Source organism: Lagenorhynchus albirostris, chromosome 9 (assembly GCF_949774975.1).
Source record: "Lagenorhynchus albirostris chromosome 9, mLagAlb1.1, whole genome shotgun sequence".
In the NCBI taxonomy this organism is placed as follows: domain Eukaryota; kingdom Metazoa; phylum Chordata; class Mammalia; order Artiodactyla; family Delphinidae; genus Lagenorhynchus; species Lagenorhynchus albirostris.
In genome coordinates, this window is record NC_083103.1 from 94,528,018 (window position 1) to 94,553,213 (window position 25,196).

At 44.2% G+C, this 25,196-nt stretch overlaps 1 protein-coding gene across 2 annotated transcripts in view; it reads left to right on the forward strand.

Moving 5' to 3' along the window:
• Nucleotides 1-1,202: 1,202 nt before the first annotated feature.
• KMT2A (lysine methyltransferase 2A) overlaps nucleotides 1,203-25,196 on the forward strand; it is a 75,251-nt gene continuing 51,257 nt past the window's right edge. The window contains exons 1-2 of one of the 2 annotated variants that reach the window (XM_060160484.1): nucleotides 1,203-1,652; nucleotides 3,751-3,849. In XM_060160484.1, coding sequence (XP_060016467.1) covers nucleotides 1,203-1,652; nucleotides 3,751-3,849 — 549 coding nt within the window. The remainder of the gene's footprint in view (nucleotides 1,653-3,750; nucleotides 3,850-25,196) is intronic. The other variant, XM_060160485.1, reaches the window with a different exon arrangement.

The window sequence follows — 25,196 nt, forward strand, 5'->3', positions numbered from 1 at the left end:
GGTATGCATCCCCCGCCCTAACCCTCCCCTTCCCCCTCCCCCCTCTGCCTACTAACCCCGCGCACAGAGCTCGCCGCCGGCGGGCCCCTTCCACCCAGTGTATCATAATGCCCAACGCTCTTCTCCTCCCCCTCTCTTAATCAGAAACGTGGTCGCGAGCCCCCCCGCTCTGCGTGCATACATTAGGGTCTGCTTTGCATGCAGCGGCAGGCAGAGAACTGAGGAAGAAGGGGCGGGGGCGCTTTTGCCCGCCTCTTCCCTCCAGGCCCCGTTAGCCACCCAGTTTCAGCTTCGTTGTAACGCCGCCTCGTTAGCGGAGCACGCCGCGGCCCCAGTGCCCGGGCTGGAGAAACACAACCCAACTCTGCAGAAGGGCACCAAAGCCAGAGGTTTCTCAGCCCCGAGCGCACAGTAGGGCGAGGAGGTGGCGAGAGGCCGACCACTCGGTGTGTGCATTTTGGAGAGAGCTCCAGCCTGAAAATGGGAGGGGCTCTTTTCTTATTTTTTAAAGCGCATTCATTGAGGCCCTTTCTATTTTGCATATAGTAAACTGGGCAACAATTCCGTCTTGCCTGTAGCACAATAAGGGCTCTTTTATTCTAGAAGCGTTAAATCCGGGCTAACCCCTCTCGTATCCGTGCCTCGAGGCGGAGAAGGCGCACTCGTCCCCGGCCCGGCAGCCGCGTTAGACTGGAAGCTGCTCTCCCGGGCGGTTCGATTCCCAGCGCATCCCGGGAACGTGTGTAATCGGCCTCTCGGCTCTAGAGGCTGCAGGCGGCCGGCCTCCCTCCGCCTCCATCCTTTCCGTAGTCCTCGCCCCTCCCCCTCTCCCCGGAACCCGCGCTCCGCGTCGGGCTCCTGGGCTTCCTTCCCCCCTCCTTTTCCCGAGTAATGCCGCTCCCGGAGGGCGGGGCACGCAGTTATCCAGGTTGCGGGGCGGGCGGGCGGGCGGCAGGCTGCGGCCCGGGCCTCGGGATGGCGTAGCAGCGGCTTGGCGTCGGCAGCGCGGGCCCGAGCCCGCTATACAGCTTGCTGGGCCGGCTGGCGCGGCCCGGCCCTCGGCATAGCGGCCACGGGGTGCAGGCGGCCGGGCGGCGCCGAGCGGGCCAGGCAGGTTCCGGGGCCCGCGGCCCCCCCCTCCGCCTCCCCGCCCCCCTGTGTTGTCGCCTCTCCCTCTCGCTGCTTCACTTCACGGGGCGAACATGGCGCACAGCTGTCGGTGGCGCTTCCCCGCCCGACCCGGGACCACCGGGGGCGGCGGCGGCGGGGGGCGCCGGGGCCTAGGGGGCGCCCCGCGGCAACGCGTCCCGGCCCTGCTGCTTCCCCCCGGGCCCCTGGTCGGCGGCGGCGGCCCCGGGGCGCCCCCCTCCCCCCCGGCTGTGGCGGCCGCGGCGGCGGCGGCGGCGGCGGCGGCGGCGGCGGGAAGCGGCGGGGTTGGTGTTCCAGGGGGAGCGGCCGCCGCCTCAGCAGCCTCCTCGTCGTCCGCCTCGTCTTCGTCTTCGTCATCGTCCTCAGCCTCCTCTGGGCCGGCCCTGCTCCGGGTGGGCCCGGGCTTCGACGCGGCGCTGCAGGTCTCGGCCGCCATCGGCACCAACCTGCGCCGGTTCCGGGCCGTGTTTGGGGAGAGCGGCGGGGGAGGCGGCAGCGGAGAGGTAAGGGGGCGAGGAACCCCCAGGTCCGGGGTCTCGACCCTCTGCGGGTCCCCCTCCCCTCCCCCATCCGGGATTGTGGAGCATCCCAATTCGGGGACCATCCTGGGGTCCCTGACCCGGGGCAGATGGCCCTCCCATCTCGGGACCCCCATCCAGGGGTGCAGGCCCCCAGGCGTCCCCACCCCGGGGTTCGGACCCATCTGGCCGAGGGCGTTTGACCCCCCACCCTCCTTCCCCTGACCCTTCCCCACATCCTCTGGCACAGACCCCTCGCCCGGGTTTCCCATCCCGGGACTGAACCCCTCCTCCCTTTCACAGATTACCTCATCCGAGCGAGATTCCTCCCTCCCTCCCTCCTAGAGACTTGATCCCGCCACATCCCCGCCTCCCTCTCTGGGCAGATGTTTTACTCCTGGGGCAGTTTTCCTCTTGGGCATCTCTCGGGGGATGGCCTCATCCAAAGCCACGTTCTTCTCCCACCCTTGGGGACCGATGTCCCTTCTAGCACCTTGCTTTCGAAAACCTGATGAACCCTCGCTCCGTCCCCGGGCCAGGTCCCTACACTACCAGCCACTCCCCCTTCCTTCACCTCCACCCGCACCCCCCCTACCCCCAGCGGAGAGGTTCTCCCCTCATCCCGCCCTTCCCCACCAGGAAAAAGCTACTTTCCTCTCCACCTTGCCTCCCTTCGCCTTCTTTCCCTCTGAAGATAACGGCGATCTCCTCCTACAGCAGTCTGTTTCCCCCATTTTACAGAGCTGCAGTTTCTAGCCTATTGGTAGCAGGGGATTACTCTACCTTCACTCCACCCTTTCCCTCCTTTAGAATGAAGGATTAGTGGCATCTTCGAGGGGAAAATTGTCCACTGTTCCCTAGGCTCAGAGAAGAGCAGCTTTCCACCATTCCCCCTGGAGAGGAGGCAGGTTTTCCCTCCAGCTCTGGGGAAGGGGGCCCCCGTGAGGGGCGGTGTTTGTGGGGTACTTGGGCAGCATCCTCCCAGGGGAAGCAGCTGCTCTCCTACCCCACCCACTGCGCCTGAGAGCACGCAGTCTTCAAACCTAGCTCCCTCCCGCCCTTCTCCTTTTCTCCGTCATTTCATTATTGATCCACCTTTTCCTAGGCCAATCCTGGGGCTTGGAAGGGGTGGGGGAAGCAGGGTTGGGGTGAGGAGAGTAGATAAGGGACAGTTTTACTGTAGTGCGGTGGTGGTGGCTGCTTCTGGTTGAGAGAAAGAGGGTTATGAAGCGGTTATGAAGCAAAGTTATTCCTTAGAAGGAGTTAGCATTCTCTCTCTGATTTGTTTGAGGGGGACCCAAGGTGGATGAAGGATCTCCAGCTTTGCCCCTTCCCCATTTAGTACTGGGGCGAGAATGGGGATGCTTTGATAGGCATTATTCAGCTCCCTTCAGCCAAAAGGAAAGTTGCCCTGGGAAGGGAAGTTGAGTTCAGGTTCAGCCAGTGGCGTTGCGCATTTGTTTTACATTGGATGCAGAAGGGGGAGTTTGAATCGTAGGGGAAGGGGGAGAATGGGATGGGGGATGCTAGGAGGAAGAGCAGCTGCTAGGGGCTGAAGCGGAGGGGGGTAGGGGGTTGCTGCTTTGGAGTGCTCTTGATTGAAACAGAAAGGGAAAGATAACAACCAGCCGTTTCCTGCGTGCTCTGCCGTTGGTGCACACAAAATATCCTGGGCAAACCCCTCGTCCCCTATTGTGCCCCGCACCCCTTTAGATCTACAGAAAGATCCTGGGCAGAAGGGGAGGGAGGAGATCCCAGGGACCCTGGCCCCTCCTTTCAAGGAGCTGGCATTTTTTAGTTGTTAGTCTTCCTGCCTCCTTTTTTAAATCGTTTCTAAGGCATCCTGATCAGGAGACTGACAACAACCCGCCTTCTGACAGAGCAAGGAGGACATGATGGGGGCGTGTTCCTTGCGATGTAGCTAGCTGCAGCGTCCCTTTTCCCTGCCTCTCTCTGCTCTCTCTCCACCTCCTTTTCCCAGCCTTCAGAAGGCAGCTGCAGTCAGCAGGGTTGTTTGAGACTATTTATTGGTTGCTGTAGATTATTATTTTTTTTTTGAAAGGCCAATTCTGTATTTTTTAAGCTAACAACACAGATCCCATGTAGTTGGAGAACCAAAGGCCTCATACATGACAAAAAGACTGAACCGTTCAGGTTACTTGCATGGAGTTGGTGCTTAAATGTGAGTTGATTTTGCTTTTTTAAAAGATACAGCAGCAAAAAAAAAAAAAAATAGACTTACTGACATTTCATTTACCTGCTTGTTTTCAAAATTGAGACTTGCCTGGTTATATGTAGAATATTAGCCCCATGTATATTTGAGTATAATAAGAAAGTCTCTATTAGGAGAAGTTAGTCTATTTTTAAGGGGATCCTGAGAAGCATTTTCTTCTTGTTTAGCATGCTTATTTATTTTATACTGAAGGACCAAGTGTTCACATTCCAAATGTTGTTATCACATATTCAAAAGCAAAGTTTTATGCTGACAGCTTCCAATCATAGCTTTTCAAGAGACTGGTTAGAAAGAGAGCCACCTGGATTCAGGGACCTAATGTCTGGGCACCAGAATATTTTATCTGTTGGTCTTTGACAAATCACCTTTAAAGTTTTAATCAGGTGCTAACATTTTCTTATCCACTGGCATTATTTTGCTTAGCAGTAGTATGTAGTGTAAAGCCTGTCAAGGAAATGCAGTAATTTCAAATAAGATCATATTAATACCTTTTTTCTTTAAAACTTTTGCCTGAACAGTAGTTGCTACTTCATCATGAGGAAAGTGGTTGACTCCTTACATTAAACTTCAGTATTTTTTCTGAATTAGGCTTGAATGAGCTGTTGTTCCATTGGTAAGCCTTTTATGTGGTAGTTTGAGTTAATCTAGGATGGGTTAATGGTATGCATTCATGAGTGCTAACCCATGGTATGGCTTAGTACTAAACCATGTGATTATCTCCTTTGACCTGGTTGTTTTCAAGGTGGAAACCAAGCATTTTGTTACAGAGTCTTACAAATCAATGATAAAGTTCCAACAAGGAGGTTTAGGGTTCCCACGGGCTGACATAGAGTTCTAAAGATTGTTTCTCAGAAGTTGCTCACAGATCTGTATCAAGGCTTGTGTGGATTCATGAAGACATGGTTTGTGATCCAAAAGGATTCTAGCCTCTTTAAATTCTGGTTCGCTTTCAGTGAATAATGACTGTAACTTCATAACAAAACGTAAGTTAATACTTATTGAATACTAAGCTAAGGTGGTTGAAAGGTGACAGAACTTCCATATCAGTTCCCTGTTTAAACTCCTTTAGCTGTAGAAGATTTGTCCTTTACTGCCATAGGTTCTGAACTTCCCTCGGGATTGATATCTCTCTGAGTAATAACTACATGTAAGAGTTCTTCATGACCAAGGTCTGTCAGAATGGGATTATTTTAAAAAATATATAGATGTTGCTGAACTCCTATTTGGGCTTTCTGTGTGACAATTATGAAGTAGAATTAGAGTTTTATTTGATTGAGCACTGTGAGAAATCACGGAGGTCTGCTTTTCCGCCTTCCCTTTCCCCTGCATGGTGCCAGGGTCCCACTTTTCTGAGGATTGTTTCAGGTGGTATATATGTGACTCTACTTTGCCATCTAATTAAACACAGTACAGCATCCTCTCTGTTGACTAGAATTTGGGCTGTTTTAATGTGAACCCCAGAAGTGGTCTATTTATCAGCAAGTAATCTTTATTACTTTCATAATCCAGTTACCATTCCTACCACCTCACAAAATGTTAAAAGCAGAATTTCCACCCTGATCATAACATGGCGAACTTTGATTAGATATAAATGGAAACCGAATCACAACATTGGTATGTATTTGTCTGTATTTGAAATGGCAGTTTAGTTCGGGTGGACTAAGGTGGGCTCTTGGGTTGGGCTTAGAAAAGATGGTGGTCCTGGAGTGGGAGAGTGTCTGTGATTTTTTTTATTTTTGGATGTTCGTTGGTCATATGTGCCAAGAGTGGGAGTTGCTCCTTCATTACCTTCACAGCTAATCCTGAGCTGGGCAGAAGGAAAGTGAAGCAGAGAACACAAGTAGACTAGAAGAAGCCCCTCCGCGTGAAAGTCGATGGACATGGGCTCTCCTCGCACTCGTCTCTGTCACTCACCAGTCTGGACAGTTTCACTTTTAACTTGAAATTTCCGATCAGTAAAATGAAAAGGTTGGGCTAAATGTCAGCGCAGGAATCTTTTCTGCTCCAGTATTCTGATTCCTCTCTGTTATATTAATTATTTGCTCAGGTCAGAACTTCTTATTCTGAATTTATTTAAAAAGTCAGAGTCAGTGAGCTTGTTTGGTAATTTTTTTTTTTTCTTTTTTGGCTGCATTGGGTCTTTGTTGCTGTGCGTGGGCTTTCTCTAGTTGTGGCGAACGGGGGCTACTCTTCGTTGCGGTGCGCAGTCTTCTCATTGTGGTGGCTTCCTTCTCTTCTCGCGGAGCACGGGCTTTAGGTGCGCGGGCTTCAGTAGTTGTAGCACGCGAGCTCAGTAGTTGTGGCTTGTGGGCTCTAGAGCGCAGGCTCGGTCGTTGTGGCGCACAGGCTTAGTTGCTCCACGGCATGTGGGATCTTCCCGGACCAGGGATGGAACCCGCGTCTCCTGCATTGGCAGGCGGATTCTCAACCACTGTGCCACCAGGGAAGCCCTGTTTGGTAATTTTTAATGTCAGAGTGTACATTTGCCATTAAACTGCCATTATTATTGGGAAGAGAAATTTGAACTTGGTGGGATAGTTTTCATTGTATGGAAAAAAATGTAAGGATTTTATGGAAAAAGTTCTTTGCTGAAGTTGACCAATTTCATTTATAAGAAAAGTGAAGATAAAATTTTAAGTATAACTCATTATCTGGTGTTGAGAGGCCCTCTTGTTTGGCTAAATTTGTTTTCATGTTTTCAATATTGTAGATTCCTGACTCTCCAAAAGGGAAGTTATTTTCAGTCTAGGTGGTATATTCCTTTAGATGTGTGAGCTTTTAAATGAAAAAAATCCAATACACTAATGTATTTACAAATCCAAAGTGATGGTACCTACATTGCAGGGAGTAGTTGTTAATACGCTCTAAAAGGTAGTTTAGTTTGTACTGATCATCACAAGTGCAGTCTTTAGAACTTTTCTTCATCTTTCGCTGAAAGGCATATCACTTGTCCCCATCTTTACCTTCCATCTAATTATCTTAAGGCACATGCTCTTGTAGGAAATCATCGTTCACAAAATAGTGATTGATCTTTTGATTGGAAGTTGAGAAGAGAAAATACTCCCATCTTGACTCCCCTCCCATCTCTGCTCACCTGGGAGCTGGCCTTCCATAGAGCAGCTGTGCAGGCTTAATACCCGTTGCCTTCCTTGCCCTGTGGCTAGGGGGGGTGGCCAACACTTGTTTCGCTTGCTCTGAGGCATAACAGACTGCAGTGCCTCTCTCTCCTTTGGAGACTCACTGTTTTAATTGTAGGTCTCCTAATTAAGATCTCTTTGTGCCTGCCCACATTCCACTAGTGTTGGCACAGAACTTCAGCTTCCTTCTAGCACTTAACTGAAGGCCTTCAATCCGGCCTTTTGTGAATATCTTGTCTCTTTCCATTCTTCCTCTGCCAAGGTGGAGAGCCCAGTGGCATAGACCTATGAGAAAGGGGGAAGCTTTGTGACTATCACTACTTTGGGAGGAATTTATTCTAGGATTGCTGGGATGGGACCTTCTTTTGTTTGCATACGTTATTTTCAGGAATTAAGAAAAGTTAAATTACTAATGAGTCTGACATGAGGTACCTACATTTTAGTCAGATTCTTAACCCTATAGGCACTAGTAGGAAGAAGGAAGCTAAAGAGTTTACTATTAAAAAGTGTTTGTTTGGGTCTTATCTAGATTGATTTAAAGCTTGATAAATAAAAGCTTATGGAGTAAATCACAGACTTCGGGGTTTTGTGGTTGCGAAGACAATCAATCAAATGAAATTACTGATTGTTCCTAAATTGTATCAGATTTTAAAGCATAGAGTTAACTTTGATATTTGAATTAACTTTTTTGATTAGAAAAGACTGCAGGAGGATCTAGAAATTATTGAGTTAATTAAGAAAACGCTTGTAGCCTCCAGTATTTCCTGAGAAGATCAAGAATTGGCTAGGTTTCTAGAGCAGTTTCAGAAGCAGGGAAAGTAATTTTTCTGGAAAATGTAGCTTCACTTTAGTTCGCGTTATGTTAGTGCTCAAAATACAGCATGTCCTTTAACGGATCTATATGTGCCATGCTAGAGGAAATGCAGTCTTTATTAAGAAGAAGGAATCTTGAGTCCTTCACCTGGACCCAGATGGTTTCATTGATCACATCAGTATGAGGCGGACAAAGGGCTACTTTTTTGTTGTTGTTATTGTCATTTCCTTGGTTGTGAAGAAGGCCTGAAAGAAGGAAGTTTATGGCATGCATGAAATAAAGCTGGAGGCCTGCGCTCTTACACCTGAGTGGGTGGTTTTATGGCCTAATTCTCTAATTGCTGGCATTTATGACAGTGCGGATGCAACTGGCCCTGTGGCTGAGGTGGATTATGTTGGGAATAGGGAGAGAAAAGGGGTCCTTTTGTTAGCCTTTTCATTTTCCCCCTCAATAACTTCTCTGAGAAAGCCCTGAGGAAATACAGAGACACTTGGACTGAGGGAATGGCATCCCATAAAATGGTTCTTTATGTTTTTAAAAAGGATGAGCTGCTTTTCTTGATCTATCCAAAGAAATCCATACCACCACTGTTAAATATTTCAATGAGCTTTGTACCTTGTCAGGTTACACACCAGGGGAAGCCAACCAGGAGGCTGGAGGTGCTGCTAGGCGTTTGCGTTTAAAGACTAAGACATTTGAAAGAAGAATGCTGCTGTGTGACTTGCAGTTGTTTTGGATGATATAAATCCCCTTGTAGGATTCGTATGAAACTTCTTAGAGTTCAAACTTGGTTTAACTTTTTAGATTTTGAATGCAACTATTCTAATGAGTTTTAGTTTTAAGGAAACAAAGATATAAATGTAAGAGTTAGTTGGCAGTTTTCTGTGCAGTGTATGAAAATTCCCCTTTCTTTGAAATGAGTAGTTGTTTTTCTGTTGGACAAATAGACTAAAGGGATTTCCCCAGCTGTTTTACCTTTAATTATCGCTTCAGCAGTGCCTTGTGGGGCACCAGTGGGTAGGAGCTATTCAACTGCCATTTATTTCTGGAGTTGGAGTTTTTTCCATATATTTTATCTGTTTTCTTGCATTTCTGTGTTTTGGGTTTGGTTGGAATGTTTGGGTGTAGATGTTTTGATGTCTCTCATCATTGAGAGCTATGAAGCTTTCTAACATTTGAATTGTTTTCGAGAGATCCAACCCTTATGGTCCACGCTTTGCTGAAGCATCATTGTTTCATTCTCATTTTACAGCATCAAAGTAATTGTGGCTTTCTGTCTTGAATTAGGGGAGTAACATTACTTGTGAGGAGTGTTTTTGGAGAAATTTTTTTTCACTAAGCTCTCCTTTGTACTATCTCAGTTCTAAAAACTGGGGAGTAGTTAATCACACGTATCTGTAATAAATATCTACGCCTAAAGGAATAAATATTTACACGTGCTTGTATTCAACTTCTGTCCATCCATGAGTATTGACTGATTTTTAGATCAAACACAAGCATACAACATTGTCCCTAGATTATTATTGCCTTTAATTATAAGCAGTAAAACCATGTGGATAACATCTCTTTAAGCTTAGTTAATGAGGAAATCCTTTTGTAATCTCTCCAGCAAGGATTTTTTATTTGTGCATATGTAAATACCTTTACAAAGGAAGGACAGAATCTCATTATGTAATCTGTAATAGTGTGAGATAGTACAGCACAGTAATTAAGAGTTTATTAAGACCATGGGCTCTGGGTTCAGACTGCCTGGGTTCAAATCTTGGCTCCACTATTTATTAGCTGAATGACCTTGAAAAACTTTCTTAACCTCTCTGTGCTTCAGTTTCTTCATTTGTAAATCAGTGGTAATTGTGCTTCATAAGATTATTGTGAGGCTTAATTGAAATTATGCATGCAAAGTACTTAGCACTTTGCCTGGTACAGAGGGATCCCTAATTATTATTAGGACTCAGTAGGACTCAGATTGTAAGGACAGGAGTGCTTAATCTTTTTTTTTTTTCCCCCACCGAGGTAACAGGTTTTTTTTACTTGGAGGTGTACATATATATGTGTACACATATATACCTATTCGAGTGCTATAATCTTGACTTTAGAATGTTCTTGATTTTGGTATGGGTGTCAAGTTCATCAGTAAGCTAGGTGGAACCAAACTGAAGCCAGTCACACATCTTGGTAACAGTGGGTACCGTTGGTATCCAACTAGAATGTTATTAGCGATAAGGCATAAAAGGGAATAAAAAGAACAGGACAGTAAATAGGCAGGTAGGTAACCAAGGAAGGCAGTGCCTTCATGAGTTGCATAACTGTCAAGCCAAGACAGCTATATTGGGGTTGCTACCCTTGGTCCCTGTAACTAGTGTTCCTTATCTTTTTGAGTATGAGTACTTGGTGATTTCCTAAAACAACTCCGAGGTTCTTCAGGCTTCTTGGCCCCCAAGTTCAGATTCATTAGTCTATACTTGGTAGCTATTTGACATTTGTTCTCAAGTTTTAGCTTAGGGAGAGTGGAGAGTAAGTGTTGGTCTGTGGAGATCAATGCAGCTAACAATTTAATTACAGAAGAAATGCTAAGTTGTAGGTTGGAACTTAACTTGAGAAATAAAAATAACCACGAGCAGAATAGTCAAAAACAAGTTAAACTTCACCTAGTAGAGGATAATATGCTTAAGGAGGAAAAATATAGTTCTCTTTTATCTCACTTAAAAAAAAAAAGGGTTTGGGCTTCCCTGGTGGCGCAGTGGTTGGGAGTCCGCCTGCCGATGCAGGGGACGCGGGTTCGGGCCCCGGTCCGGAAGGATCCCGCATGCCGCGGAGCGGCTGGGCCCGTGAGCCATGGCCGCTGAGCCTGCGCGTCCGGGGCCTGTGCTCCGCGGCGGGAGAGGCCGCGGCAGTGAGAGGCCCGCGTACTGCAAAAAAAAAAAAAAAAAAGGTTTGCTGAAATACTTAATACACTGCCTTTTACAGATGAAGAAACCGAGGTACAGACACGTTAAATAGGTTTCCTTAAGTCGTATGGCTAGTAAGTGGCAGAGCTAGAATTCAAATCCAAATCTGTAACTATTCGAAGGCTTGTTCACGCTCTCTGCACTGTGGTACCTTCAGTCCCTTTCTCTTCTCAGCCCATCCAATAAATTTCTGAGGCTTGTCTGTGATACTATTGTATTGTTTCTTTAATGTGTCCCTGTTTTTCTGTTTTTACCATCCTACTTTAAATTTCCATTACCTTTGCATGGATTAAAACCATAAGCTCCTAACCGGTCTCACTGCCTTCCTTTTCACTGTATAGTGGTGCCAGTGGTTTTCTTAAATACAGATCTGATTCTGTCACTTTATTCCTAAAACCCTTTGACTACTCACTGAATGTAAAATAAGATTTAGAATTCCCAGCCCTTTATAATCTAGCTGGCCTACATTTCTACATTTTGAACATTATCTCCTGAACACACATTTTCACTTAAAGTGCTTCAACCATATTGAACTACCAGTCTATTAGATGTTCTCCACAGTCTGTGTGTACCTGCCTTTACACCTTTGCTAATGCCTTTCCTTTGCCTTAAAATGTTTCCCATCTTGACCTGCCTCTGACTTATTCATCTTTCATGGCTCAGTTCAGATCCCCAGATCCCAACTCTTCTGTGAAGCTTTCAAGATACCACTACTAGCTGAAATTCAACTTCTTTCCTGTTTTCTTACTGTACTTTACCTACCCTTAAAGAATTTACTCCAGAATACTTTGTGTTGTAAATACTTTTGATTGTGTCTGTCTTTCCCCCAATAGATTATGATTTCCTTAAGACACAGACCATTTCTGAGTCATCATTTGTGTTTTATATTGTTTACAGTGGTGACTTTTCATATAGAAGGTGATCAGTGAATGTTTGTTGAACTGAAAATTTGGTATACATATAACTTCTAGGAACACTTTGCAAGGACATATCGCATAAGCTATTATGTTGTTGAAGACTATTAGCAGGATAATTTTGAGTAATTTTGAAAAATAGTAAGCTAACTTAAGTACCGCAGAGGAAAGTCTTAAGAGCCATCAAAGGACATTTTTGTAAAAGTACCGATTAGGGCTTTAAAAGTGATGTTGAGTGTTATAAAGCAGAAACTAACACACCATTGTAAAGCAATTATACTCTAATAAAGATGTTAAAAAAAAAAAAGTGTTGAGGAATCCTGATGGGATGGCATCATCTTTTTTTTTTGCGGTACGCGGGCCTCTCACTGTTGTGGCCTCTCCCGTTGCAGAGCACAGGCTCCGGACGCACAGGCAGCAGCCATGGCTCATGGGCCCAGCCGCTCCGCGGCATGTGGGATCTTCCCGGACCGGGGCACGAACCCGTGTCCCCTGCATCAGCAGGCAGACTCTCAACCACCGCGCCACCAGGGAAGCCCGGCATCATCTTTTATATAGATAATGCTGGCACTGATCACCCACTTACTTGAGTGTTGTTTCCACTTCTAGGTTCCTCAACTTAGAGGGGATGAGGGTACCTTGGAGAGGTTTCTGAGGAGACTCAAAAGATCATTATATGATTGGAAGTCAGACCTATGAGGAAAGGTTGGGAGAATGAAAAGTTAAGAGGCAACTTAATAACTCTTCAAAAAACATGAATGGATCCATTATTAGGAATGGTAACCAGCTGTTTTCCAGCTCTACTGATGCTAAAATAAGAGAAAAATAGGTTTAAATTGAAGCAAAGGGTAGTTGTGTAAGGAACTTGTTGCTAATGATGGTTTTCATTATAGTGATGGCGAAAAGATTACCGAAATAATTTTATGATCTTCTCTGGAGGTGAATTTTAAAGGACAGGAGTCCTGCCTATGTATGTGTAAAATGACTTCTCAAGCTACCTTCTCATTCTCTGAATCAATAAGTATATTTCTATTTAGATCCTAGAGGGCATGGATCATGTTTTATACTTTTTAATATTCCCCAAGGGGTCCTAGGGTCTCACTGGCTCCCTAAGAAGTATTTGAATTGTCAGTTTATGGCAATAATTAACTTTCAGTAGTAAGCTCCAAAGAAATGTCTTTATGAAATGATTTTTTTGTGTGTGAAATGATTTTATAGTGGTTTTATAGGAGAATAAAAACTTAGAAAATGAGCTAAGAGGGAGCTAAGAGGGAAACCTTAAACATCAAGAGAAACCAGGGAAAGTAGTAGATGTGGTCTCAATATAGGAAACAAATAAATATTTGTAGCTTTTATGTCCATTTTCAGTTGTAGTCTAAAGAGCTGTGCTTCAGAATATCCCTTGTTAAGGGTATCACTGCTTGTGGATGCATTATAACAAGTGCTTTGTAAATCCTTTCCAGTCTAATAAGTTGGCTTCATGTGAATGAGGATTATAAAGGCCTCTGACCCTTGGCTTTTGAGGCCATGAGGAGGGCTTACATTACTTAGAATGAAACCTTTTTAGATATGTTGGGTTGCGAAAAGCATTTCCGGTACAGTCAGAATGAAAACTGTGAATTGGGATTATTCATATAGATTACCAAAAGTCTGGGCAGAGCTGATATTAACACCAGCTCATTTTCCTACTAGCTCTTAGTCGCAAAACCTTGAGTGGGTTATTGAAGCTTTAGGACTTTGGAATTTAGTACTGGAATTGTGTATAATTTCCTTCTTGTAGATAAATGGATACTAGGCTTATTTAAGGTTATTTGGCTTTAAATATTAAAAATATAATGAATATTTTCTAAGTTTCGTATAGTAAATGCTGTCTACTGTTAACCAGATCATCTCATAAAATGACTGGAGTTCAAAGGTGAAGCTGAATTGTTGCAGGGATTCTGCAAGTGGTGGCAAAGTGAAGGGCAGCTTGATTCCCTAATTGTAAAATTGGTGTCATTTGAGAAACTGGGAATTGGAAATATAAGGGAGGCATACTTTTCCCGTAACTTTTTTTTTTTAATTTTTATTTATTTTCTTTATTTATTTTTGGCTGCATTGGGTCTTTGTTGCTGTGCGCGGGCTTTCTCTACTTGCAGTGAGCCGGGCTACTCTTCATTGCGGTGCAGCGGGCTTCTCCTTGCAGTGGCTTCTCTTGTTGCAGAGCACAGGCTCTAGGCGCCTGGGCTTCAGTAGTTGTGGCTCGCAGGCTCAGTAGTTGTGGTGCACAGGCTTAGTTGCTCCGCGGCATGTGGGATCTTCCTGGGCCAGGGCTCGAACCCGTGTCCCCTGCATTGGCAGTTGGATTCTTTTTTTAAAAAAAAATAATAATAAATTTATTTATTTATTTATTTATTTATTGGCTGAGTAGGGTCTTTATTGCTGCGCGCAGGCTTTCTCTAGTTGTGGCGAGCAGGGGCTGAGTGGGGGCTACTGTTCATTGCAGTGCGCGGGCTTCTCATTGCGTTGGCTTCTCTTGTTGTGGAGTACGGGCTCTAGGAGCGCGGGTTTCAGTAGTTGCAGCATGCAGGCTCAGTAGTTGTGGCTCACGGGCTCTAGAGCACAGGCTCAGTAGTTGTGGCACATGGGCTTAGTTGCTCCGCGGCATGTGGGATCTTCCTGGACCAGGGATCGAACCCGTGTCCGCTGCTTTGGCAGGCGGATTCTTAACCACTGCGCCACCAGGGAAGCCCTGGCAGGTGGATTCTTAACCACTGCGCCACCAGGGAAGCCCCTTTTCCCGTAACTTTCAATTGCTCCTCATACAAGTAGAAATTCAGAAAACAAAAGATTATAAAACGGCAAAGAATAATTCTCATGATTCTTTTTTTTTTTTTTTTTTTCGGTACGCGGGCCTCCCACCGCCGCGGCCTCCCCCGTTGTGGGGCGCAGGCTCCGGACACGCAGGCCCAGCGGCCACGGTCCACGGGCCCAGCCGCTCCGCGGCACGCGGCATCCCCCCGGACTGGGGCACGAACCCACGTCCCCCGCATCGGCAGGCAGACTCCCAACCACCGCGCCACCAGAGAAGCCCTCTCCTGATTCTTTATTCTACTTGAGAGATTCCAGTGTTGACTAATAAAATACCAGGGACTTTTTTTTTTAAGTAAGTTAATGCCACCTAATGTGTGCTTCTCAGAATGTGGTGATGAAACTTCCAAATATGATGTAGTAGTCAGAAGAGTCAGTTGGTTTTTTAAGTTAGTAAGAACACAACTTCCCAACTCATATATTGTACATTAATTCCTCAAAAATGTTAGGTCAAAATTGTGTTGGCTGACTTAGTAGCTTTGTTGTTTTGCCAAAGGGATTATTTACTTTTGTCATGTAACTTCACTTTGCTCCTTCAGAAAACTGGCTTTTTGGAGAGATAACTCTTTTTACCTTTAGAGAAAAGAAAGTTGTGAATTTCTCAATGTTAACTTTAGTTGCTGTTGATCATTCGACAGCCCAGAAGGAAAGATGCAACCTGACTTTTGCAGCAAGATCAGAACAAGCTGGAAGAAAGAACTACAAATTTTATAATAGAAACTTGTAGTTGAATGAACATATAGCTCAAAATGAAGTTAACTGCTGAAAGTTGGCATATGGAGGACCAAAACCTCTTGTAATAAAAAGAACCATCTCTGAAAACAGTGTTGGTGTTTGTTTAATTTTTCCAGCCTATTCAAGTGGATCTAGTCATTTTGTGGTACTTTCCTGTTAAACAGAGACGAATAAACCCTGTCATTGTGCTGATTAATTTAATTTCTACGGTATATAAGTGGGCTTATTTCTTTTGCTTCAGCAAGTAGGTAAACCAGTTCAGACTTGGAACCTAGGAGTTTGGAAGTCCTGATTTTTGTTTGTTTGTTTGTTTTTTAAGGTCGTGTGAAGTGATTTGGGGCATTGCCAAGAATCTGTATAGCTTACTATCTGATGTAGTGCATTCATTTTGCCTTTTTTTTTTTTTTTTTTTTTTTAAGACAATGAGCTTCTTTTTGTCGACCTCTTTTTCCGGAGCAGGATGGGTGGAGTTCACCTGTCTCATTTGTTTAGCTGTTTTGAGCATCTTTGCTTCTTGCTCTTGTTGATAATGGAGTGAGGATGAGGAACTACTTCTTTCTTTAATTACAAAGTGGGTATCATTTGTATTTCTTAGGTGAGAGTTGCTAGGTAGAATTGAATTAAATATTTGAAAACAATTTCATTCTTGTGTGGGTGAAAATTTTACCAACTATTGTTATTGAAGAACATTGTGTTACTGTCTTTGCACTCTTTAATCCTAGGTGGCTTTGGGGGTTAACATTTCTCAGTATCAGGCAGAGATCATATTTAAAACAGTGTAAATCTCTTCCTATCTGTTTTGCATTCAAACAGCCACAGTTCTCTTTGAGGCACCAGTAGCCAGAGAGAATCTGGCCTTGGCCCTGTCCCTGCCATTCTGTTGACAAGAGACTATGATGTCAGTTCAGTAACTGTGTACATTTCTAGACTGCTTGGATTTCAGAAACCATCTTGGCTTAAGAAGTTTGTCTCCTGATATCTGTGTAATTGACTATGCTTGAGTATTTTATTCTTTTCCCTTCTTATAAATTCAAAAACACCATTGTTAAATTCACTTTTTGGAAATGATTTACAGGTGTCACTATCTTTTTTTCTTTTACAAATGGTGAAAAACTGCTTGCAAAGAGGCTCATCTTCCTCCTAAATGGCATTCATAAACATAGCACTCTACAGAGTAAGAAACGGTGACTGGAAATCTAATCTGTTTTTCAAAGAACATCTTTTATGTACCAGGCAGATGACCAAGTATTGGGGCATTAGCATTGAACAGGTCCCTTCCCCCCTTCCCTCATGGAACTTACTGTCTGATTTCTCTTTACTGAGCTCGGCTTAAAATATAGCATGAAGTAAAAAAAAATATATATATATAGCATGAATATAAATACTAAAATTATAATACCTTGCAAGATACTTTGGAAGTTGGTAATTTGAAGGCCAAAGAAAGCTCTCAAAACTAATATTAACAGAACTGTTCTTGGGAGCAATTCAAATAGTAGTCTTCATTTACTGATTTACTGATTCTTGAGAGTCAGTTATACCAGGTGTAATATGTGAATCAAGATATGAATCAAGATATTTAAAGTACGCCCAGGGTATTTTTTTTCTTTTTTTTGCGGTACGCGGGCCTCTCACGGTTGTGGCCTCTCCCGTTGCGGAGCACAGGCTCTGGATGCGCAGGCTCAGCGGCCATGGCTCACGGGCCCAGCCGCTCCGCGGCATGTGGGATCTTCCCGGACCGGGGCACGAACCCGCGTCCCCTGCATTGGCAGGTGGACTCTCAAGCACTGCGCCACCAGGGAAGCCCACTCCCAGGGTATTTAATAGCTTTCCCCTTCCTGTTAAAAGGGAACTTAAGCACTAGCACATCCTTTACTGCCTTCTACAACTGAAGAAGTGCCACTCTCCACTTGTACTCTGGATTCCATCCTCTCTCATCTACTCAGGGTCATTCCTGCAGTTATTCCCCCTCTCTCCTGCATCACCAGTTTCTCTCTCATCAACATATAAAACTGTCTTAATATAATCCTTGTTTTAAAAAACCCTTGACCCCAGGTCCTCCCCCAGCTACTACCCAATTTTCTTCTCCCTTTCACAACAGAACTCCTTGAAAGTGCAGTACGTAATTGCAGGTGCCACTTTCTCACCTCTCAGCCACTCCTCAACCCCTGCAATTGGGCTTTTATCCCCATGACTCTAGGAAATTGCTCTTATCAAAATCCTCAAGGGCCTCTCTCTTGCCAGATTGAATAGATAATTCTCAGTCCTCCTCCTGTTCAACCTTTGGGCAGCATTTGAACCAGGTGACCACTCCCTTCTTGAAACACTCTTTTCTTGGATTCTGTAACACTACACTCATCTGCTTTTTTCTTAACTCATTGGTTATTAATTTTCAGTATTCTGTATGGCTTCCTTCCTCTGCTTAACTCCCCTGAATGCTGGCGTCACCTAAGAGTCTGCCTTTGGCCACCTTCTCTATCTGTGCACTTGTCCTCAGTGACCCCATCCAGGCCTCATCTGTATGCTGAGGACTCCTAAATCTTTGTCTCTAAACCTTGACTACTTCTTTGAGTCCCAGGCTTGTATTTCCAGCTGCCTATTTGACGTTCCATTTGCGTAATAATAATAAGCATGTTGAGTGTTTATCGAGTGTTGTGGGTCAGGCAGTATTCTCAGTGCTTCTCATGTATCATCTCACCTAATCTTGCCCACCTGCTGAGGTAGCCACTGCTATTCCCAGACAAGGAAACAGATATGCATTGAAGCACTTGGATATTTAGTAGGTATCTTACACTTCCCATGTCCAGAAAGTCTTGATTTTCTCCTTTCTCCTTGTTTCAGAATGACTCTGCCCTTTACCCAATAGCTCAGGCCTAAAATTTGAGAGTTATCCTTGATTTCTCTCTATATTCACATTCCAAATAACCCATCAGCAAATTCTGTCTGTACTACCTCCAGAATACCTTAAATCCAACTTCCTCTTATTAATTCTCCTACCAAAACCCCACACTTGCCCATTATAATCTTTTGGTTGGACTATTCCCTTATCTCCCTGCTTGTGTTCTTACCTCAGTGAAGTTTGTTCTTCACAGAGCAACTGTAGATTCCATGTGTAAATCAGTCAGATCTTACCATTCCCTCACTTTAAACATGTTGGTATCTCTCCCGCATCTCCCTTCTCCCCACTGCTTGGATAAATCCAGATTTCTTACCCTGTCTGGCAAAGCCGTACATGATCTGGCCTCTGGTCAGGTCTGCTTCTTCCAGCACCACCTCTTCTCATCTCACTCATTCTGCTGCACGGCCACACTGGCCTTTTGGTCTGTCATACATGCCATGCTCGTTGCTGTCTCTGGGCCTTTGCACTTACTATCTAGCTAGAATACTATGCCACCTAGATCTTTATATGTCTGTCTTTTTCTCATCATTTAGGTCTAAATCTGGGTTCAGCCACTTTTTTCTGCAAAGGGCCAGATGGTCTCTGTCGCAATGACTCCCCCCTGCTGTTGTGGTCCAGGAGCAGCCATAGACAATACAGAAATGATGACACATGGGGCTGTGTGCCAATAAAACTTTATTTATGCACACTGAAATTTGAATTTCTTATAACTTTCATGTGCATAAAGTATTCTTCTTTGGATTTTTTTAACCATTTAAAAATGTTAAAAACCATTCTTAGTTCATGGACTGAACAAACCAGGTGGCAGTCCAGATTTGGCCTGTGGCCCACAGTTTGCCAAGGTCAGAAGCCTTTTCTGACCACCCTAGTGAAAACAGCCCTCACAGGTAACCCCCATCAATCCTTCACGCCCTCATTGCGTTCTTTATTTGTTACATCGTTATTTTCTCATGGGGCAGGAATTCTGTCAGTTCTTCACCTGTGTAGTCTAAAACAGTGCCTGGCAACACTCAGTAAATACTTGCTGGAGTGATTGAATGCCAGTCCCATTTGAATTTTGGCTGTAGGCTGCTATCTGCTCTCCAGTTATTCAGTCTCTTTCCTACTCTAATTTCATATGTATGTATCTAGAATAAACTTCAGAGTTATGCCTTGTCTACATTCGAGACCCAAAGGTAGCTCCTGCTGTGTATTGGATGAGCTTTGACCATACCATCCTAGAATTAACAAGGTGCTGATACTTTATTTGTCTTCGATCTTGGCCCTGCTGTGGCTACCCCTTTCCAACCAAATCAATTTTTATCAATTTTTGCATCTGATTTCCCACTTCTCCCCATTACCCCCTCCCATTTATTCTTTTTTTTTAAAAATATTGATCGATTGATTGATTGATTGATTGATTTGGCTGCACCGGGTCTTAGTTGTGGCACTGGGGATCTTTGTTGCAGCATGCGGGATCTCTGTGGGGATCTTTAGTTGTGGCATGCGGGATCTAATTCCCTGACCAGGGATCAAACCTGGGCCCCCTACACTGGGAGCGTGGAGTCTTAACCGCTGGACCACCAGGGAAGTTCCCCCCCCATTTATTCTTTTTTTTTTTAATTCTTTTTTTTTTAAAATAAATAAATTATTTATTTATTTTGGCTGCGTTGGGTCTTCGTTGCTGCACGCGGGTTTTCTCTAGTTGCGGTGAGCGGGGCTACTCTTTGTTGCAGTGTGGTGGCTTCTCTAGTTGCGGAGCATGGGCTCTAGGCACGCGGGCTTCAGTAGTTGTGGCGTGTGGGCTCAGTAGTTTTGGCTCGCGGGCTCTAGAGCACAGGCTCAGTAGTTGTGGCGCATGGGCTTAGTTGCTCCGCGGCATGTGGGATCTTCCCAGACCAGGGCTCGAACCTGTGTCCCCTGCAGTGGCAGGCGGATTCTTAACCACCGCGCCACCAGGGAAGCCCTCCCATTTATTCTTAATCAGCCATTGTCCATGATTTATTTCCTTTAGAGCTACGGTCTAAAAAACTTTTGTAGGTTGTGAGCTGCTTTTTTTCTTTGAGAATCTGAAGAAATCTGTGTCTCTCGTCTGGCAGATGCCCATATAAACAGAGTTTTGCCTGTGATTTCAGCAAACTCTCTAAGCTTAACTCCTGCCTATCAACTTGTCTGCAACTAAATGCACGCTTAGCCCCTTTTCTGATAGAGAGCTCCCTTCCGTTGCACTTTGTCTTCATTCTCTTTCAGTGCCAACCCCTCCTCCCCATCCCTTTCCCATTTATTAGCGATTTGCTGTTGAGAATTTTCAGTCTCTTCCTGGCTGCTGTGTTCTCTTTCAGCATGTAAACACATTCAACTCAAAAAGTAGTCCTGGGGCTTCCCTGGTGGCGCAGTGGTTGAGAGTCCGCCTGCCGATGCAGGGTACACGGGTTCGTGCCCCGGTCCGGGAGGATCCCACATGCCGCGGAGCGGCTGGGCCTGTGAGCCACGGCCGCTGAGCCTGCGCGTCCGGGGCCTGTGCTCCGCAATGGGAGAAGCCACAACAGTGAGAGGCCCGCGTACCGCAAAAAAAAAAAAAAAAAAAAAGTCCTGGACTTCCCTGGCTGTCCAGTGGTTAAGACTCCACACTGTGGGGAAACTAAGATCCCACATGCTGTGCGGTGCGGCCAATAAACAAACAAACAAACAAATAAGTAATCCCCCCAGGCAAATCTTTTCTTACATTGTGCCCATTGTGTCCTTTCCCATGTAATTGAGTTTTTCCAAAAAAGTGGTCAATACTGACTTCCATTTTTGTCACTTTTTAATCACACCTTGACCCACTGCGCTTTGGTTCCTCCTGCCTCTAACACTGCCTTGAAGTTGCCCTTGGTAAGGTCATAGGTGACCTCCCAATTTTGATATCCTCTGTACAAAATCCTTTTGTATCCCTCCCCAACTTGGCCATCTCTTGATGCGTATTCTTCCCTTGACTGTTCTGTACTTAGATACATGATCTGTCTCCTTGGCCATTCCATCTCTATCTCCCCCCTTAGCGTCTCTTTCCCCTGTACGTGAAGTGTGGGTATTCCCTGGGGATCTGCCGTGTATCCTCTTTTTCTCTGTATTCTCTCCCTGGGTGACTGTTTATATACACAGTTTCAGCATTCATAAATTCATTGAATCAGATGCGTTTTCTCCAGATCATTGTATCTTACAACTTGGACAGACATTTCAAATTCATGCGTCTAAACTGATTTCCCTCCTGCTCCTAGAAACCTCTCTTCTTTCTTTTTTCCCAGTCTTATAAATATATCACCATAAACCTAATCAACCTAAGCCCAACACCTGCAAGTCTTTACTGATTCTTTCCATCCCCTGAACCCTTTATATTGAAACCTTGTTCATTTTGCCTCCTAACTGTCTATGGAATCTGCCCTTTTCCTTAATCCCCATTGCCACTGCAGTCATTTTATAGCTGTTCTTACTGCCTCTGGTTTTAAAGGCAGTCTCTACTTCCCCACTGCTGTCATAGTGATCTTTTGAAAATATAAATCTAATCATGCTTCTCTCCTGCCCGAAAGTGTTACTGATGAGCTGTAGCCCTCAGGATGAGGCCCATACTTCCTTGAAGATAAACTTCAAACTCAGAAAGGCATTTAAGGCCTTTCATGATCTGCCTCTGCCTTTTTTCCTCCTCAATATCTTATGCTCCTTTCCCACATCAGCTAGGGCCTCAGCCCTACTGAACTGTCTGTAATTTCACTCCATGCCATGCTCTTTTGTATCTCTGTGCCTTTGTATGTGTTATTCTCTCTGCCTGAAATATCTCCCTTCAACCCTAATTTACCATCCTTTAGAAGTTTGAGTAAGCTTTCACCCTTTCTGCAGTGGCTTTCCTGACTCTTTCTCCTTGACTGGGTTAGTCACCTTTCTGCTGTGCTTCCATATTCATTTCTCTGGCATGTGTATTCCTCTGGCATAGCAGGAAACACACTGCATTCCATTAGTTTTTGTGTTTTTTTAAAATTAATTAATTTATTTATTTTTGGCTGTGTTGGGTCTTCGTTGCTGTGCCAGGGCTTTCTCTAGTTGCTGCGAGCAGAGGCTACTCTTGGTTGCAGTGTGTGGGCTTCTCATTGCCAGGCTTCTCTTGTTGCGGAGCACGGGTTCTAGGCGTGCTGGCTTCAGTAGTTGTGGCACGTGGGCTCAGTAGTTGTGGTGCACAGGCTTAGTTGCTCCGTAGCACATGGGATCTTCCTGGACCAGGGCTCAAATCCATGTCCCCTGCACTGGCAGGCGGATTCTTAACCACTGCCACCAGGGAAGACCCCCTCCCTATGAATTCTTAAAAGAAGAATCTTATTGTCTAATTCTTTTGAGTGCACCAGTATTTTATGCTACTGTGCTATTACCACGTAATGTTTTTTAAACAGTGTACTGCATTTCCTTTATTTTCATTTTACAAACATTTATTACTCTAAATTTGTGCCAGATACTAAAATACAACAATGAATAAGTAAACTTTCCCTGTCTTTAAAGAGTGAGTGCTCTAGAGAAGGAGACAAACTTGTAAACACATTCTTTATCCATTGTGCTAATTAAGTACTGGTGATTATGTATGTCTTTAAAGTGCAGCGCTAAGACCTTGGTATTTTATTTTTTAAATTTATTTATCTTTTTGGCCACACTGCCCAGCTTGTGGGATCTTAGTTCCCCAACCAGAGATCGAATGCAGGCCCTTAGCAGTGAAAGCACAGAGTCCTAACCACTGAACCACCAGGGAATTCCCAAGCCCTTGTTATTTTAGAGCTTGTAGCGATAGACACTCAGAGAAATGTGCCAGCAGCAGTGTAGCTAACTGGAATAAATTCCCAAAGGAGAAGTGTTACTCTTCTTTAACTAGAGCTACTGAGATGCACAATATGCCTCCTTGACGTTGCTTCGTCTTCTTTAGTTGTTCGTAGTAATTTTCTTAGTTCTGTGGCCTCCTCATATGATGGAACCATGTATGATGATACCAAAAATTATAAGCCTTCAAAACAAAGAATTTCAAACAATTACGTATCGGGTGCTTTTGATACTGTCTATGGTTTTTGATGTTATTTTCAGTTGATTCATCAATAAACCTCTGTAGGTGAAGAAATTTGATTTTTTTTTTTTAACTCTAAAGACTAACCATTTTGGAGACAGAAGAATGCTAAGGTACTTACCATCTAATTCAGTGCTCTGAAATGCTGAGTCTCTTGCTAGAAAAGAAAGAAGGTTATGAGAGGTTATCCTAGGCCTTATTCATCAAAGGCCAGGTGTGGCCAAGCTTGTTTAATAGAAGAGTTTTCAAAATAGCTTTGGAACCTCCACATTAGATTGGGAGGTGAAGAACTCCAGGTGAATGGTTTCTGCTCTGACTAAATTGGGAAGAACTTACGGGAGGAGCTAAAATCTATTTTAGTTGGGGGTAGGAAGGAAAAGGCATTGACTTTCTCAGTTGCAAGTTTATCAGATCACTGGTATTACTAGGAACTGTGTCGCATCTAATCACTGCAGATGATTTAGGTCTCGATTACTTAAACTCTCTCAGATTTCTAATGCTGGAGTGGTGCCTAGTACAATACTGAGGCATGGAGATAGACATTGCCATCCTTTGGAAGAATTTTGAGATTTGTTGACTATTTCTCCATGAACCTAATACAAATACAAGTGGAAGAATGAACTATTCCAAGATTTAAGCCAGTTTTTTATTCCAGAATATGAATTACGTAGTAATTTATCCTTCACCGACTTTTTAAGGGATTTTGGCTTTCTGAAGGAAGGCTGAGATTGTGCACCTGCCTGTCTGCTTTAGCTACTTCTTGGGAGCAGGATCATGTCTTACTACTTACCTTTGCATTGGGAACAGATAGCATATAAATGGTTTTTGAATGAATGGACAAGTAAAAGAAATAGTGTTTTGTTTGCAGAGTTGTCCTAGCAGTACATAATTCCTTGAAATACAGAACTTCATGTATTTTTCTAAAATACCTTCGTCATTACATTTTATCTGTAAACATCATTGTCTGTAATACTTTGGGTTCACTTAGATTCACTTGTGGAAAACATATTCCTGTTGCTTCATCACAAATATAATAGCCACTAAAGGATTAAAATTCTGCCATTAAAATAAAAATCAAATGTTAAGATATTTATGGGTAACGTAGAATTTGCTAGTAAACGTATGTTTGGAAGTTCTCAAATAACCCCTAGAGGTAGGGGTAGGGATAATAAAGAAATTCCACACATGTATTATTTTAGAATTAGCTTTCACTTGGGAAACAACATTAGCTTCATTGCATTCCTAATCTCCGGAAGCTAAATGTGGTCCAACAGTATTTTATGGTGCTCAACTCGGCAAGGATATTTTTCTATCTTTGGAGGTAAGAAAAGGGTAAAATCTTGACGATCTAGTGACATCATTATCCAGAAGGAATAGGTTTGTTGCCTCTTGCCTATAGTTTGTCTTGGAGTGCTGTGCTCATCAGAGGAAGCCAGAGTGAAAGGAAAAGTATGGATGGCTGTTTGGGCCCAGTTTCCAGGAATACTTCATCCTGTGTAGCGTGGAGTCTTCTGTTTCCTCTCTTCACGAGTGTCCAGGCTTATGATGCCATAGTGCCAAACATGGATTTAATTGCAGCTTCTCTTGTTACCTTTTTTTGTAGACATTTTGACTTAGTCTTTTGATTTCTAGGCAAGCCTAAATCCCTTGGGAAGCTGAGCACTGTTACCTTGTTTACTGCATCTTCCAGGAACCCCGTGTGTTTAAAGGGGGTGATGAGAGCGACAGGAGAGGCAAAAAGGACTTCATTTGTAGCGCCTTCTTGCAGCATTTTTTCCCCCAGTGCTTTCTCAGCTTGGTTTTCCTTAGATTTTGGGGGACTTTTACGTGGAATTGGAAGTTCAGAGTTAGCTGACCAGAACTCTTTAACATAACAATGATGGCTTTTGTTTTTGGCTAAACTGTCTGGATTGTTTAAACAATGGGTGCTTATTTTTTTAAGCATGCTT